Source organism: Sminthopsis crassicaudata, chromosome 6 (assembly GCF_048593235.1).
Source record: "Sminthopsis crassicaudata isolate SCR6 chromosome 6, ASM4859323v1, whole genome shotgun sequence".
In the NCBI taxonomy this organism is placed as follows: domain Eukaryota; kingdom Metazoa; phylum Chordata; class Mammalia; order Dasyuromorphia; family Dasyuridae; genus Sminthopsis; species Sminthopsis crassicaudata.
Genome location: NC_133622.1, coordinates 242,235,000 through 242,254,541, shown reverse-complemented (window position 1 = coordinate 242,254,541; position 19,542 = coordinate 242,235,000). Strand labels below are relative to the sequence as shown.

General features: G+C 31.7%; 2 protein-coding genes across 2 annotated transcripts; both read right to left on the bottom strand.

Moving 5' to 3' along the window:
- Positions 1 to 6,690: 6,690 nt before the first annotated feature.
- Positions 6,691 to 7,623, bottom strand: LOC141546527 (olfactory receptor 8K1-like). The gene has a single exon (XM_074274424.1). It carries the CDS (start codon positions 7,621 to 7,623, stop codon positions 6,691 to 6,693), a length of 933 nt encoding a protein of 310 aa, XP_074130525.1.
- Positions 7,624 to 13,268: 5,645 nt separating this feature from the next.
- On the bottom strand, positions 13,269 to 14,201 carry LOC141546297 (olfactory receptor 8K3-like). The gene has a single exon (XM_074273998.1). The coding sequence runs from the start codon at positions 14,199 to 14,201 to the stop codon at positions 13,269 to 13,271; it is 933 nt and encodes a 310-aa protein (XP_074130099.1).
- Positions 14,202 to 19,542: the final 5,341 nt, after the last annotated feature.

Sequence of the window (19,542 nt, the reverse complement as noted above, 5' to 3'; positions counted from 1 at the left end):
AAGAATCAACCTCTTGTGCTTTTTGGAGAAGAATCAGCAATGACTGGAAGACAGAGGACAGGGATTAAAATAAGTATAAAGGTCTTAATGATAAGAGATTCAAAAGTATATTAGATGTTGTAATGGGTAGTGTGATTCTCTTTTATTTATTTTTTATCTTAAAAAATGTAAGTTTAATGATGGCAAGAATTACTTTTAAATTTATTTGTACAATACCAAATGCCTAACAAAGTATTTGGTGCTAAAATTTTTTTAAAAGCTTGTTAATATTCAACCAAATTAGAGTGTAAACTATAGTCATATATGATGAAATGAATTAAATAGTTTTACATATTAAATCTAATAATAAAATTTTCTGAGTAAATAATCCAATTAACTAGGATTTACAGAAATTTTATAATTAACAAAAACTAAAATCTTTCTCTGATTTTTTTAATAAAAGGATGATTTTTTTTTTCTAAAAATAAGAGAATTGGGGATAATAATGCAATGGAATCATACTTTACAATTGACATCAAAGGAGCTATATCATCAATTCCTTAAAGTCTTTTCAGACTTCTCTCTTTGTAAGTGGATGGCATTTTCATAAGAAATTCTTTGAAATTTTCACAGATCATTTTATTGATCAGAATTGTTGTCTTTCACAATTCATTATCATTAAAATATTGTCATCACATTCTGCTTTTTCTCACTTTATTTTGCATTAGTTCATATAAATATTCACTGAATATTTCTGAAGTCATCCCCATCATGACGTTTGCACAGTTTTACAGACCTTTGGTAGAAATTGTTTTCCTTTTTTCCCTCTTTCTTTTCTTTTACTTTCTCTTCTCTTCTGATCTTGTGTATATAGTGACTTTTTTCATGAGTTTTAGTAGGATAGGAAGAATCAAGGGAAATAAAACTTTTAATAAATTCAGATGTCAAGAATAATATAACAAAAATGGGACTTGTAATGGGCTGAAACTCTGAGTTGATGCACTGGAATTAGACAATCAAGCACTTAAGGTTAATTACTGATTGGATAATATTCTATTAGCATTTGCTTGGAAAATGGCCCCTTCCCACTATTCTGTGCTGGCTCCTTCTTTTGGTGTATACAGATAATTGTAGGAGGGATTGGGGGTGGAGTAAAACAAGCCAGGGTCACTTTATAGGTAGAGGAGAAGGGAGGTCATGGAGATCCTGTGTCCATCCCCTTCACTTATACCCCCAAAGACCATGAATAAAGACCAAGCTCTTTTGCTTATCCTGACTCTGGTTGATTCTAAGGCATACAGGGTGCTAACTCGGTCTTCAAAGGACTTATTTTAATACAAATTTTTTATTGACAAATGATTGGCAAGAATGGTATTGCGGGAGAGAGGGAAGGAAATGGGAAAAGGATTAACTTAATAAAAATAAAACAAAAACGAAAACAAAAACAAAAAAACAGACATGCAACAAAGAGTAAAACTTATGTCGGGATGTTGCAGGGAAGGTTTTCTCCTGCAAAAAGATGTGCTACTCTTGGAGAAGACGACATATTTCAAAATGCCCTTTTAGATCTGAAATACTTAATCCCTGATTTTTGTGTACACCTGGAACTTGGCAATTTATGTGTCAAGATTCTGGACATGTAGTGGACTTTTGGAGTGCACAGCTGCAGAGAAATGAATTAGAAAATATATTATTTAGTGTCACAAAGCTCTAATAACAAAGTTCTATTTTTTGTCTACATCCCTAGACTCTACAAATTTTCTTTCTTAAAGACTCTAATCCTTGAGTAGAGGCTATCTTAGTGTCCTCAAGAGCAGCAGGCCTAATATAAGAATGACATAATTTTCAGTTTTTCTTCAGAATGATTTGACCAAGTCACAGCACTAAGAATAAAATATTAGGGTATCTATTTTATCACACCCATTTCATTATGTTTATTTCCTTTCAGTTTAGTTAATGTGATAGTGTGGTATGATGATTCAGTTGTTTTAAGTTATATTTCTCTAATTATTACTGATTTATAGAATTTTTCCCTACTACTATTGAGACCTTTGGTTTCTAGTAAAAACTGCTAGTTAATGTCCTTTGACAGTCAAAGGTCTCTTTCTGTCTTTCTGTCTCTATCTCTATCTCTCTTTCTCTCTTTTCTCTCTGCCGGTGTGTATATGTCCTGTCTCTGACCGTGTGTGTGTGTGTGTGTGTGTAAGATGAGGAGTTAGTCAAATTATGATAATGTGAAAGAAAATGCATGACTCAGTCTTTTGACGCTTATCATATCTTTCATCCATATCTTAACAGGAATTTATATCATATCTGGCAAGTAGTTTTCTCTCATTTAAAATCCTTATACTTAGGGAATTTGGGAAAATTATAATACCTTCCTCATCTGTATTCCAAATCTCTCTCATATTTTTGGGTAATATATTCATATGAGATCTACACCTTGCTTTTCTGTCCCTTAAGGATACTTCGTCCCGGTATTATGGTTATGTTGATTCTTCCCAGTAGAATTCAAGTTTATTCAGAGCAGAGATTGTTTGTTATTGTTATCTAATAAAGTACCTATCCTGGTTTCCAAAAACACAACAATTGTTTAAGAAATGTCTATTAAATAATACTGAATGGAAAACATTTATCAAGAAGGAATATCATATATAATTTATAAACAAAGAAATAGTAATAGGGAATAGAAAAGAACAAACAGAAGTGAGTAGAAACTCCCCAAAGTCATTAGTTTCACTTTATGGATTCATATTATTTTCCCCAAATGGCAATATTTGAAAATAAATTTAATGATTTTTGCTTATGTTTCATTGGGTTTCTAATTAACAATTTTAATAAATCATGTTTAAAATGGAACAAAAAAAACCTTCCAGTTCCTTCTTTTCTCTAAACACAAAGTTCATTTTCAGATTAGGCATTTCCTTATGTATTTAAGCATCATTTCCCTAGGGTTTGATTACAAAAAGAATAAAAACCTTGGGAATTATAAGTGCTGACTTACTTGTGATATTGAGAAGCATTAAGTTCTGATAATGATATGAATGGTTGCCAAGCATTATGTATAATTTGACATAGAAATATATTTAATAATACTTCCTCATTAAAGGTCTTAACAGTGAATTAAACCACACCAATATGTAGATATTTATCAAGTCCCCATCAGAATCAAAAAAAAAAAATGTGCAATCCATCTAGCTCTTTCCAATAATAATTATTTGCTTTCTTTCCACTTTGTAAATTGGATTTATTTTTTTTTTTGTTTTATCAATAACCACAATGTATTTTAAAATACACACATTAACATGAAAAAGCAGTAATAGCATTTAGTGTACATTTTTAAAAATGGTCAATCTAGTAATGTTGTATTCATCCATTATATTTACTGGAGTTTTTTAATGTGTCTATTATTTTTGAATCCCTATCCAATTAACTTGTAGTATCCTCGGAGCAATAGTATCTCTCTCTCACACAGTCATTTAACATTTATGAGTAGAAATAAAAGACATTTATTTGATTAGTGTTGAATAGTGGATGGAAGGCTGAAGATGGTTTTGGCCCTAGCACACATGATCACTTTCATAAACTTCCTTCCTTCCTTCCTATATTCATTATTTTCTGTATGCCCAATGTCTATCATAGTGTGTATGACTGAATACTTGCTTCTTGGCAATTGTTTGGTTGACAGAAATTCTTATGGTATGTACCTGATTTTACTTCTTTTTTTTTTTTTTTCTTTTTTTTAAATATTATGCTGTTGTTTATGATGTGCCTTTTATATTTGGGTTCTAAATTCATTATGCTTTCTTATGAAATATAATATGTTTATTTAGTTATATAATATAATATATAATGATATAATAATAATAGCTAACATTTAAATAATGCTATTTAATAATACTCTGTGAGAGGCCCTGTATTAAGTGTTATACAATTATTTTTTCATTTTATCCTCATAGCAATCTTGGGAGGTATTTGACAAATAAGGAAACTAAAACAGAACTTAAAATGTTTCCCCCATGATCACAGAATTTATAAGCATTCTCAGGCTGAATTTGCACTCAGTTTGTCCTTTACCTGTAATCCTCCAATGTTTTACCTCTAACCAGCATGTCACCAGGCCATCACTGTATAAGATGTTAGTCTACATCTAATTTATATCTAATTAAGGTATTAATATACTTTTAATTTATATCCAAATACTTTTTAGGACTTCTAGAAAAGCAGTTCTCATGCCAGTAATTGATATTATCGGCTTTAGTGAACAGTGGACTATTGGATTAAATTCTTCATGTTAGCATATATCTTGTATTCTTTGATCAGTAGTGACATATTCTATCTAAAGTTTATTGGAATTGCCTTGGATCGTTGAGCCACTGAGACGAACCAAGTATTTCATAGTTGATTATTGCATAATTTTGCTGTTACTATGAATAAATAATGTCTTCTGTATCCATAGAGAGTACTATAGAGACTAAATTTAAATAAACACTTTTCCATAAATTCCATGTTATGGAAAAAAAAACACATAGATCTCCTACCCTAATGAGAGAGTATTCTTTAAAGCTATTTTAAATCACAAGGTTGAGGGCAGATGGGATGGGTTATTTGGGGGGATTGAGTTACCACCTATTTTGTTCAATAGAAACAGATATAAAACTGGAGAATTAGCAAGGTCATTATGAAAAGTCAACATTTTCAAATATTGCAGTAATGATACTCTTATTAATGAAATTATTCCGTTTTCTCATAAAACCACTGAAAATGCTACGTTGTAATATTTGTGTGCAGCACTATTCTCAAAGAAAAGCACTTAAAAAGGCTATTGTTGACATTTATTGAAAAAATATATTTCAAACACATTTTAAGTAACATTTGTTTTGACTTTTAAAAAAAGTTTCAAAAGTGACAAATTAGAAAGTCATTTTGTTAGGCCTTTTTTGAAGAAAATATTTTATTTGTATTGGATTCTTAAAGTTGAATATGACTTGGGGTATTATATGTAAATTAAGACAGGTGATATCTCAAACAAGACAGACATGGAATCTTGGCTTATGATGTGAAAGTCTGATTTCATTCTGCCCTGGGCATAGCACCTTTGGAACATTGAGTATAATTCTGGGTAACAGCATTCAGAAAATACCAGAAGTTACAATGCCTGCAGAAAGAGGAAACAATAATTTGAAGACAAAAGCATATTACATGTGAATATTGGTTGAAGATGCTATGATGTCAATACATACAATAGGTTCATGGAAACAAAAATTTTTAACTGTAATGGTGTCTAAAATGTATATGATCAACCCCCTTCATTTTAGATATATGTGAGAGTTAAAGAATAAACTTATTACTCACAATAAAATATGTCAAAAGTAATAGACATATTATTTGAACCCAGATCCCAGAACTGTACAAATTATCACAAAAGTTTTAATTTTAAGCTTAAAAATTTATATCTGCACTAATATTTTTAGAGCATTCTATCCATCCCATTGTTCTTTCCATTCTGGCACAAGATTTAAAATAAGAGAAGAGATGGAAGCTTTCTTTTTTAAAAAAATTGAATAATTTTTATAAAGTGAATCAACTTATTTGATTCACAAGGTAGACTTGAAACAATATCTATGTCATAAAAGGGAAGTTGAGATTATAATAAGAATAATCTTCTTAACAATATGAGATATTATCAATAAGGTAGGTTGATTGTTGTACCAGATAGCATGGCTTACATGTACATTTATTTACTTTAATACAATGTATTATGTTAATGTTAATAGTCATGTCAATAACATTGTTAATGTTTTATTATTATTAATTGTTTGTATTATTTTATTATAATATAATGTAATAATTATTATTACTAATGTTAATAAACAATGTTAATAGCCCAATGCATAGTACTTTATATCAACATTTTGTAAATGCTTACTAATTGATTTTCCCATGCAAGAAAAAAATCAAGCAAACTTAGGATGTCAAGTATTGTAGTATATAATGAAATAGATTTTTTTGGACAATAAGTGGTTTGTGGATTGATTTCTAAAGTTTTTTTTTTTTTTATTTTCAAAACATATGGACAGATCATTTTTAAACATTGACCTTTGCATAGCGTTGTGTTCCAAATTTTCCCCTCTTATCCCTCCACCCTCACCAGATGACGAGCAATTCAAGATATGTTATACATGTTAAAATATATGTTTAATCCAATATGTGTAAACATATTTATACAATTCTCTTATTGCACAAGAAGAATAAGATCAAAAAAGAAAGAAAATGAGTAAGAAAACAAAATGTAAGCAAACATCAAAAGGAATGAGAATGTGATGTTGTGATCCACATTCAGTTCTCACAGTCCTCTCTCTGGGTGTAGATGGTTCTCTTCATCACAAAATTACTGGAACTGGCACCAATCATGAGACATATATTTTTAAGAAAGTTATGTTGTAATAAACTTAATAATAATAATGTTGTAATAAAAATAATAGTTCTCATCAACTAAATTAAGTCAACTAAATTAAGATTTTCTGGAGGTTAGGAATTAAAAAAACACAAAATGATTTTATAACTACATATCAGGGGAAGTGTAATTTTTTCCCCCTAAAGAATGAGAAAATAAACAGGGAGCTGACAAAATAATCCAGTGGATATTTACATGGTTCTTATGATGCAATGAAATCATACTCTATATTAGACATTAAAAGAATGCTTAGATCACTTTTTAAAGAGCCTTTTCAAGGCACCCTTCACCTCTTTATTCCTCAAGCTGTAGATCAAAGGATTGAGCATGGGGATGATCAGAGTGTAAAACACAGAGGCCATCTTGTCTATGTCAAAGGAATGGCTAGATTGAGGCTGCAGGTACATGAAGAGTAATGTCACATAGAATACAATTACCATTATGAGATGAGAGCCACAGATAGAAAAAGCTTTGTGTCTGCCCTCAGAAGAGTTCATCCTGAGGATTGTCACAAGGATGAGCATGTAGGAAATAAGGATAACCAAGAGGGAAGAAACCAAATTAATTGCAGAAAAGGTCAAAATAATTAGTTCTATTCCACTTGTGTCTGAGCATATAATGGATAAGAGAGGCATACAGTCACAGTAAAAGTATCTCAATACATTTGATTTGCAGAAAGATGATATAAAAATATTTATTGTGATCAGTAGGCATACCATAATACTATAGAGATATGATATAGCCACCAAAAGCCAACATACTCTGCTTGACATGATGACCACATATAGGAGGGGCTTACAGATTGCCACATAGTGGTCATAGGCCATGGCTGATAGGATAAAGATTTCACTTGTGATACATATACCAACAAAAACTAGCTGCATTGCACACCCATTATAGGAAATGATCTTTTTCTCCTCTGTGAAACTAACCAGCATTTTTGGCCTAATAGCTGTGGAATAGCCAAGATCAACAAATGCCAGATGCCTGAGAAAAAAGTACATGGGAATTTGGAGGTGGGAATCCACAGTGGTTAGGATAATGATACCCAAGTTCCCCAGCACTGTGATCATGTAATTGACCAAAAACACAAAATAGAGAGGACCCTGATATTCAGGATGGTTTGTGTTGCCTGTGAGAATGAATTCAGTCACCTGCTTCTCTGTAGTTTCATTCATCTTTCTCATTTCTTCTATCTGTGGAAAATGATCTGAGAATAATAATAATAACCTTCTTTAAGTATTGTGTGCATACATAATTAGTCAGGTAGTACATAAAATGTATTAATATGAGCAGGAATTTTCTACACAATTACAGTGTGATTTTATCAATTTAGGCAAATTCACTCTTATTGAAATAATTTTTATCATTTAATATGTTATCATCCTGTCACTAAAAGCTAAGTGAATGTGATTTTATTTAAAAATAAAAATAATACAATAATGAAAGTACTTAATATAGGAAGGGATAGTATGAATATGTATTGAAATATTTAATTAATTGGTGCTTCAAAAGATTATAATGGGATACCAGGGGAGGATAAAGTCTATGAGTACACTTTATGGAGGAACTACTGTGAAAGAAAAAAACAAGTTGACTTTAAGATTAAAAAGACTTGAATTAAAGAATTATATCCACTACATTTCAAGTAGTACTGTGCTAGTCCTATAACCTCTTGATTGTTGGGCCATTGTTAATAAATATCAATTGTAAAGAGATCACCTATGCCGAAAGGTGGAATTTCCTTTTTAGGAATGCCATTACCCAATTGAAGTTAAAGATCTCTGATTTATTCCAGTCTCTATCTTATGAAAGGTAGGAGCCGGGGAGAGTGGAAGTAAAGGGAAGAGAGGGAAACGGAGGAGGGAAGGATTATTTTTTCTACTGATCTTATGAAAATGAACGAGTCTTATAATTTTAGGCTTTTTATTCCCAGAATTCCCAGAAACACAAAAACAATTTTTAAAATATTATGATTGTTTTTCAGATGTCTACTTGCATAACATTAATCTTAAATATCATCAGGATCTCATATATTATTAACTACCCATGCCACTTGAGAAAAGCTATTTGATTTCTGTAAAAAAAACAAAAACAAAAACAAAAAAAAAGTCTGTGGCATTATTCACACCTGGAAGTTCTCATGTAATGACTTTGCTATAATGATTTTACGACATTTCAATTTTAAAGAATTCACCACTACATTACCACAATCATTCCTATGTTAGTCATAGTGATTAACTTTGTTTAATTGAATTGATTAGGCTTAATATTTTTAATACTTGCTGCATTGAAAAGTTAACAAATAACAAAAACATATTGATACTTGCCTATCTGGAAGGTAGAATCTTCTATGACTTGTTCATGTTATTGTATTGCCAACGACTAGAGACTTTATGGCTTTTTCATTCCCTATGAAGCCTTGTCCCTGGAGCCCTGGAGAGATTTGATGAATTGTGTAGGATAGTGTAATGAAAATTACACAGATTGAGATATTTAACAATGTTAATAGGCTTACATAATTACATTATTTATTAAATATCTACTATGTTCCAGGCTTGTGTTTTTGGGGTGAGATATTTTGATTGCACCAAGTACAAAGACATTACAAAAACTTGAGAGAGTTCTATAGTCAACAAAATAACTTACTTTAACTTTCCACATACTAGATTCTCTAGAGGGAACAGCTGAGTCAAAAAATAGAGTGATAAGCCAGCAGTCAGGAAAATCTAAGGTCAAATATGTTCTATTTCTGGGCCTCTTAGCAAGCAACTTAACTCTTATTTTCTCATTTTCCCTCATACAAAATGAGGATAGTAATAATATGTAACTTTCAGGGGTTTGATGAAGAACTAATGAAATTATTTTTAGGCAACTAAAGGAAAGTCACATAACCTTTGTCAGCCTTAGTTCCCCAACTTTAAAATTGGAATTACAATGCACCCAGTCCCCAGAGATGTTGTGAGGATCAAATGAAGTAATATTTGTGAGATTATTAGTTCAATTTATGGTACATACTTAAGACTTTATAAATGCTTGGTTCCTAAATTTCTTAATGCACCCCAGGTTTTTTTGATCAAAGATCCATTTTAATAAATATCACTATAATGTGGATTCACAGCAATATCCAAACAACTTAACTTATTACCAAAATTCAACCCACTCTATTTTGAAGTAATTCTGATTATTTTATGAATGAGCATGAGTTAATGGCTAGAAACTTAGTTTAGCTGAATTTAAAAGGGTAGGGGACAGATCTAATGTTGTTTCATGTTGACATTTATAATGAAGATATATGGGCAAAATATTATTGTTCTATATTATTGTAGTTGGGATGAAAATTTATGACTTAGATAGCAAAGTCTTCTGTCATATTCCATATCTTGTTTCCCAAATTCTATGTTAAATGACAGAACTTAATGGTTTCCCAAGTGAGTTGCTTTTATATTTTTATGAATTCTCTAAACTTTGATGTTTTGAAGAAACCAAAAAAAAATCTAATCTGGACTTCCTAGAACATCAAAAGTTTTGCTTAATATATACCTCATTTCAAGTCTAGAATTTGCTATCTTTCCTGAAGAATTTACCTCTTTTACATCCTTACAGGTTTTTTGTTGTTGTTGTTATTGTTGTTATTGTTGTTGTTGTTGTTGTTGTTGTTTTTAACATCACAATTGAATGAAACATGACATTTTCCTTGATCTTTACCTCTCTGAAATTTACTCTTATGCCCAAGACATAGCAATACCATTGGATTTTTTTTTAAAGTATTTGAATATAGATTATGGTAGTGATGAAAATCATTGAGGGAGATGGGCAACAAAATGTCACAGTGTACAGTGGGGCTTTGTACTGGGACTTGGAAATGACTCACTAATTTTGTGGCCTTGGACAAATCTTTTAACATCCATTTCTTGAACTATAAAACAAAGATATTAATAGCACTTACCTTACATTGCTATCTTATCAGTGAGATAATGACTATAAAGCATGTTTTACAAATATTAAAATGCAATATATAATCATAGCTATGATAAATTACAATGATAGTGATAGTGATGATCATAAGAATGATGGTATTGATTGATGATAGTGATTATATTGGTCCTTATATAGATGCCAAGCTGAGTAGACATTGTAAATCTTAGAGTCTATAGGACCTGTGTTCAAATATTTCTAACATTTGCAAATTTTTTGAGCATTGGAAACCACTCAGTTTTACCAACTTAATTGTGTGCTACTTGCTGCAGTGCCAAGTATTTAATCTCTTTACAAATGACTTTTATCCATAACATAAACCTAATACTTTGGGTTGTCATAGGCTTGGCCTTAAAGTTAGGATAATCTAAAGGAACTGGGGTCTTCTATTTTATCAGAAGGAATGCAATTGTTGAGTCACATGACCAAGCTTTATAATCAGCTTTCATGAAATCGAGTAAAAAGAGTTTGGGTCAGTTACTTATTTAGATCAAGGGGTGAGGGAATTCCTAATAAGAATTATTGGATGTGGAGATGTCATTACATTATCTCTTTACATATAGAAATAAATGTTGAGGAAAAGCACTATGGAATTCTGAAGGCAGTTTGGATCAACTACAGTAGTTTAGACACTTAAAACTCTGATCAAATGGATGAGCAAACATATTAAATATGTATTCAGAGGATCTATGATGACAAGTTACTCAGTTTGGACACAGTATCAATAAAATTTCATTTTAGATTTAGCTACTATGTGTATTTGTTCTGCCTGACTATGCTAATTTGTTCAAAAGAGAAAATAGTTTTTCTTATTGTTTCAATTGTAACTCTGTAGGGACAATGGGAGTTGAGGAGTGATGCCAAAAAATAGACCACAGAAACACCTTTTTATTTTTAATAGAAAGAAGAGAAAAGAGGAAATATAGAAAGATAAACAATAGTAAAATATGTATACAAAACATATATAGATATATAAATGCGCATATCTATATATTTAAACAAAAAAGTAGTTTGAAATGAATATTCACAGATTCATATAAAAACCTCATATAAAACCTCATTATGCTCAATTTTGTGTAGAAATAGAGATATTATTTTGGGTGTTTAAGTTCAAAATTTTTAAAAAGCAAAAAACAAAAAATAAAAATGACATGTAGAAGATTCACAATTGAATTTTAAAACTTGAGCATTAAAGAAGACCTCAGCAGTCATTTAATTGAACCTGTACACCACAGAATATAATTATCATGTTACCATACAGTGATCCATTATGTATTATGTATTCCAACTTACCTATGGACAAGAAGGCTGTCTACAACATGCTCAAAAATTATTATCCATGTTTTGTTTGAAGAACTCCATTGAGAAGGAAACTCAAAATTGCTAAGAAAACCAAAGCCCTTTTTGGATACCATGGATTATAACTATTGTCCATACTATTTCCATATTTTCCTGTTAAGTTGGAGTATTTATATATATTTACTGTGGGTACAGATGTATGTATATTAAACTCTGCTTTCTCCATTTCAGAAATAAGGTTTATATGATACCTACTCCCTCTTCCTTTTCCTCAGAATTATTTTTATAATTTTATAATTTTTATTTTTATTTAATGCTACAATTTTAAGAAATAAGATCTTCCTTTCATCCTCTTTTTTATTCTAGTATATTATTCCTTTTATCTTCTCTTTTGTCCTTATAAAACACTCAGAACTAAATCAATCAATTTATAAACCTCTTTTTTTTCCTGAATTCAACATCTCAAACACAATTTTAAAATGTTAAGTTTATATATTCTGGTCACCATTATTAATCTATTAGCATTGCATTCAACTCATCTAGTTAGTGCCTTCCTTGGAAGCAAAGTTTTGTGTTTTTTTTCTTTTTTTACAACTCTAAATCTTTGCAGAATTTCAGTAAATAATATTTGTCATTACATAATAAGTACTTGTTATTGGTTTTAGTTAAGTTTTGTTTCAAATTTCCTATTTGCCTCTGGTCTTTTAATTAAGGATCTTGAAAGTCTTTTATTCTGTTTATATAGATTTCTCTTCCTACCCCCCATACGATTTACATTCAGCTTTACAGTATAAATTATTCTAAATCATAAGCATATAACATTTATTATACTGTGTTTGACATTTTGAATCTTGTATTATATTCTCCTCTTTTTTTGTGCAAAATGTTAAGTTTAATATTGACTATACTTTTTTTTTTCTTTTCTTTTCTTTTTTTTTTTTTTTTTTGAGCTACTTCATTTTAGATATTTGTAGTGCTTTTTTCCTAAAATATGGAAACTCTGGATTTTTCTGGTACTTTTTCTATTGGTGTTTCTTCCAGGAAGTAATTGGTGGGTGATGTTCATCTTTATTTTGTCCTGTAGTTCTAAAAGGTCTGTGTAAATTTCATTTTGATTTAATGAAACTTAGTGATAAGAGATCGTTTATGAATCAATAGACTGAAATTATTGTTTACAAATTAAAATTCATTATTTAAAAAGTATTATTAAATAATTTTTCCTTCAAATGTTTTCCAATTCAATTTTTATAAAATAACTCATTTTTAAAAAAAAATCCTTTTTAATCTTTTGATTTTATTCTAATTATTTTCTTCTGTCTCACAGAATTATTGATTTCTGATGATCTCTTCTAGTTTTTATGGAATCTATTTTTTGGGGTAAGGTTTATTTCTTTGTTTTATATTAAATTCTCTTCATTTCCTCCAGGAATTTTTATTTCATTTTTAATCCCTTGCTTCATTTTTTTCTACATATTCATGCATTTTTTACTTTTTTTTTTTTTGATTTTATAATTAATTAGAAATCTTTTGTATATTAACAATCAGAAAATGTTATTTATTTTCTTAGAGTTCTTTTCAAGGCAGCTTTCACCTCTGTATTTCTTAAACTGTAGATCAAAGGGTTGAGCATGGGAATCACAAGAGTGTAAAACACTGAAGCCATCTTGTCTGTATCAAAGGAATGGCTAGACTTAGGCTGCAAATACATGAAGATTAGTGTCCCATAGAAGACAACTAACACAGTGAAATGAGACCCACAGGTAGAGAATGCTTTGCGCCTTCCCTCAGCAGAATTCATCCTAAGGATGGCCACAAGAATAAATACATAGGAAACAAGAACAATCAAGAGAGAGGAAAATAGATTAAAAGCAGAAAGACTCAAAATAATTAGTTCTATGTCACTGGTATTAGAACAAATCAGGGACAACAATGGGAGATTGTCACAGTAGAAATGCCTGATTACATTAGATCTACAAAAAGATGAATTAAAAATCTTAACAGCAATCAGTAGGGAAACACAGGTACTGTATAGATAAGGGATAGCCACAAGTATCCAACACACACTGTCTGACATGATAACTGTGTAGAGTAGGGGCTTACAGATAGCCACGTATCGGTCATAGGCCATGGCTGACAGCACAAAAAGTTCACTGATGATCAAGGTAACAAAGACAAATAGTTGAATTGCACACCCAGTGTAGGAAATTATATTTTTATCCATTATAAAACTGACCAACATTTTGGGGCCAATGGCTGTGGAGTAACCAAGATCAATGAGAGACAGGTGCCTAAGGAAAAAATACATGGGAGTTTGCAGATGGGAGTCAATCTTAGTCAGGATGATCATGCCAAGGTTTGCCACTACTGTGACAGAATAGATGGAAAGAAACACCAGGAAGAGAGGTATTTGTAATTCTGGAAGATCTGTGATACCCATGAAAATGAATCCAAACACTTCTCTCATTGCAGTTTCATTCACTCCTTCCATTTTTTTGGTCTAAAAATATATCCTGGGGAAAAAAAAAATAACATATACTTCCTTAAGGATATATCTTTATACTCATCATTATCATAATTATCACAACTGGATGTTAATGTTATTTTCATAGCTTTTTAAATTTTGCATTACATTATATATATATATATATAATATATATATATATATATATATAATATATATATATATATATATATATATATATATATATATATATATATATATATATATATATATATATATATATATATATATACGTATATATATAATCTTGATGTCTGTGGAAATTATGATAAACAGATGAAATTAATAATACTAATGAAGACTTTGAGATCAAATTATAGAATTCAAGAACCTTTTTCCTCTTATCCCCAATATATGACAACAATATTTGCCACAAGCAGCTTTGCTTTATATAATTAATATGTCATGGAGTTTTTTACCCCCAAGAAATGGAACAAGTTGAAAATGTGAATACCTTCAAAGAAACTTTCAGCAATGAATTGAAGAAAGGATCATATTTTACATTGAGGAAATGTTAAATTTTGGTAATTTCTATAGACTCCCAATGTGACTTCTAAAAGACATGAAAACAACAACAATAAAATAAAATACAAACTTCATTTCTTATAGCTTCTTCTTAGTACTTTCTTTACTCCCTGAATTATAAAAAAAATACAGTTTTATAATGATTTGTTGTTCTTGTTTTTATTAAATTTCCATCATTTTTAAAGACATAAAGTCATGTTAAAGATATTTACTTTTTAATGAAATTGTCCCATTCTGGGGTAGCTAGATGGTACAGGGGAGAGATTACTGGTCCTGAAGTCAGGAGGACTTGAATTCAATTCTATCCTCAAATACTTACTAGTTGTGTGAACCTGGGCAAGTCCCTTAACCCAACATGCCTCATGGAGAAATCAAGGAAAAAAAAGAAAATGAATTGAAGAATCACCCAAAGTCCTATGGACTTGTATACATTAGTGATCATTCTTCACTGGTTCATACCGCCCTCCCCCCTCCCTTTACTTATAAGAATTCTTGACCATGATTGCATGTACTTTTATTTTGGGTTTTTTTAATTAATTAAATAATGAAGGACTAAATGTTCTTGGATGACGGGTGAATGAAGATTTTGGAGGCTTACTATTAAGATATATTTATATGCTAGTTGTTTGATCCTTTGAAATCCCATGACTACATAGAGCCATGGGTAGGTCTCTAACATTGAATGGTGTGGAGTAGCTATTAACTTCTATTCCAAGAAAAAGTTGTTGGTGTTTCCTAGAGTGATTAAAATGACAAATTGAAAGTGATAAATTAGCAAATTCATCAATCAAAAAGTATTTTTAAGTGAGTGAATGATATAATGGATGAATCAATAAATAAAAATATAAAAATAAATAAAAATTGAGATGTTCCATAACAAGTGTACCACTATCCCTTGGGGGAAATATTAATTTGAAGGCTTTAGAAATGTAAAAGAATCATTATATCCTAAGGTAATTCACAGACTTGGAGCTGATCATCCAGGCAACTAGCATCCACTTTCCACATGAACTGAATAAAGCTGAGGGATTGCTGACACAGAATGAAGACTGACAGATATGAGAGGACAGTAAGGAAAGGGAATTATGATGATTTTTTTTTTTTACTTTAATGAGACATAAAATAATCCTCTCTGAAACTTGTCCTTACCAAAAAAAAAAAAAAAAAAAAAAAAAGGAAATAAAAATAAAGTAACTCTATTTGGAAGTTTAAGGGGAAAGAAAAATCTATCTTTTCTTTTCCTTTTTTTTTTTCAAACTGAGATTGTTCCAAATTCAGTTTTGTATTGTTTTAATGATCATAAATGAATCCATAAACTAATTTGTATTTTTAGAGGCAAGTATGGAATATGATAAAAATTCTATCTTGAGGTGGCCATTTCAAGATGTTTTTAAAATTGAGTAATTCTGAACCTTAGCCAACTTGGGTAATCATTGAACATACACTTTCCTCATTTCCAGTGCAGAGGAAGTACTCCAGCAAAAAAAGATCAGCAAAACCCTTATACTTTGTGAGATTTGTGTGCTTACAAAAAAGTTTTGGCTGATAGATAATGTAGAAACTCCTATGAACTCTGTCCTGTTCTCCAACACTGGGCCTGTATAAAAAAAAAAAAAATCTCTATCTACATATTTATGTGCCATTTCACTAACTATATTATTTGTTGCATCAAGCTTCTACATTTCTGTGCAGTAGTTGCTGAGATCTAGTGAATCTGGAAACTTTAGTGATCTCTTTTATTGTCCTATAACTGAATCTAGGAAGCTTAGGGAATTCTTAATATTATAGGCTGATATGATGACAAAGACTAAAGTTATTTCTCACCTTGAATTTCACTTCTGGTTGTGGCTTGATAATATAGTTCCTTTTTCCAGCTGATCAAACGAGAATTTATAGATTTCTAGGTCCTTTTGAGGCATTATCCCTGAAGTATACAAGAGTTTTAATGACTTCTATATTATCACCTTGGGGAGGTTGCCAGGTGGTTGCAACCATGATCTGGATTAATATATAAATTCCTACCTAATCCCAAGAGCTATTAGACAATTATCATACAAAAGTAGACACACTGACCTTTATACATGAAAATATTCTAAATTTTAATCTTCCAACAGATATGATTTCCTGTTTTATACAAATAATTTTAAGGAGTCTAGAACAGATGTTCTGCATTTTATTTTTATGTACTTGAGAAATTTATGATCCATTGTTAATCCAGCAACCAAATACATTAACTGATTTTCATATTAGAAAAATAATGAATTTAAGGAAGAATTCAAAGATAACATAATGGGTTATTTTTAAATTGCTAAGAATGACAGAAGATGTACAGGGAGTCCTGATATGGATTCTTTACCACACAGAGTTATTTCTTCTTTCATTACCATGTCCATAAAAAAAAGTCAATCTATCAAATACTTTAATACATAAATCTAGGCAAATGGGAATAATACATTTAATTACTTAAATAAGAGACCACATCAGGCATTATGTTTCTATGCTAAAATCCATAAATTCAACTGATTGTAGAGAAAAATGCTTGCAACACATATATTGTACTGGTCACATTGTCTTTCCCTAAATCCTTCTATTTGGTGTTCTTCCATTTCAAATTGATAAATTGATAAATGAAAAAATGAATATATAATCTAGGAAAAAGATCTAGTCAAAGTCAGAACTGCATCAGGTGTGTACGTATAATTTTGTTGGAACCCTTATCCATCCTGTCTGACTCTTAACTAATGACCATAAAGGACTGGGCTAGCCAAATTGGAGCTAATCCATTAAAAGATGACTGGATCGGAGCCAAGATGGCGGAGAAGAAACACACATCTCTGTGAACGTCCTCACTCCCTCACAACCAATTAGATAAATTAAGTCTCAAAATTAGCTCAGGACTGATAGATACCACAAGGACTGGAAGCACGACTTACCAGCTGAAGAGAATCTGGAGTTTCAACAGGAAAGGTCAGTTCTCAGGGGAGGAATAAGAAAGACCAGCACAGACGGTGGGGTAGGGGCACACTGCGCCCATTGCGCTGGGAGGGGCTCTGGGATCAGAGAAGCCACTGAGGTAAAGGAATCTGGCACAGGCTGTTAGCTCTTCTCTGCTAATTATTTAGCAGTTCAGAAGAGAAAGCCAAAATATTTTAAAACTCAGATTAGATTTTCCCCGATCCTGGGGGGTGACTCAGCAGACTGGGCACCAGGGTGTGTGGCCTCAGCTACCTCCTGAGAATAGTTAAGAGACTGACAAGTGGGTGGATACGGCCCAAGGCAACACACACAGCCTAGCTTAGCTGGAGGGAGTGGAACTCAGCTCCAGGAAGTCCCAGAGAAGCGGAACCTTTGAACTAGGGACCGCGGTTTCTGGCAGACACTTCCAGTTTGAGCACAGGGGCTTCTCACGTCACCTGCTGCAGACATCCACTCCCCACCCGGACACATAGGCTGGGCTTCGTGCTGTCTTCACTATTCTACGCCCTCGAGGCACAGTAGTGCTAATCACCTCTGAGGCACTTCCAGGGAGGGGGTGGGGAACTCTCTCCCAGAGCTCTATCTTAGCTCCGGCGCAGGGGCCGCTGCATCCATCCAGTCTGGGAGGAAGCTGGTAAAGAAGTAAATAATTTCCTACCCCAGGGACAGACCCCAAAAGATTTTTTAAGTATGAGCAAAAAAGCTAGAAAAACTATAGATTCCTTCTATACAGAGAAAGAGCGGGTATCCAACCCCGAGGAAGTTAACAGCAAAGATTCAGAAGATAACAACCTAAAGGGGAACGATTCCTGCCCCCCATCACATAACTCTCTCCTAGAAGAAGCTCTTAAAAAATTGAGGGAGATCGAAGAAAAATGGGGAAAAGAAAGGGAAGTTATGATAGAGAATAACAACGTCCTGAAATTGGAGTTGGAAAAAATAAAGAATTCACAGGAGATGCAGGGAAACAAAATTAGTGAATTAGAAAAGGTTAAAAAAACACAGGAAAGTAGGATTTCTGAATTGGAAAAGATAAAAAAGTCTCAAGAAAATAGAATTTCTGAATTGGAAAAAGAAAATAATTCTCAAAAAAAAAAAATTAGGGAAATGGAAAAAAATTCAATAGAGCAAAATAATTCATTTAAAAACGAAATTGGGCATTTACAAAAAGAACTAAAAACTGTGAAAGAAGAAAATAACTCCTTAAAAGTCAGGATGGAACAAATAGAAATGAATGATTCACAGAGAACCCAAGAATCAGTCAAACAAAACAAAAAAAATGAGAAGCTGGAGAACAACGTCAAATACTTACTGGGAAAATCTATAGACCTGGAAAATAGATCTAGGAGAGATAATCTGCGGATTATTGGACTTCCAGAAAACTATGACCAAAAAAAGAGCCTAGATTCTATTTTACAGGAAATTATCAAAGAGAACTGCCCAGAGATAATAGAAACAGAAGGGAAAGTAGATGTGGAAAGAATTCATCGAACTCCTTCTGAAATAGACCCTAAAAAAAGAACACCACGGAATATTGTGGCTAAGCTGCAGAATTACCACACAAAGGAGAAAATCCTGCAAGCAGCTAGAAAAAAACAATTTAAATACCAAGGTGCCACAATAAGGGTCACCCAAGATCTGGCTGCCTCCACATTAAAAGATAGAAGGGCCTGGAACCTGATATTCCGTAAGGCAAAAGATCAAGGACTGCAACCAAGAATGAACTACCCAGCTAAGTTTAGCATCTTTTTCCATGGAAGAAGATGGTCATTCAATGAAACAGAGGAATTCTATATGTTTCTAAGAA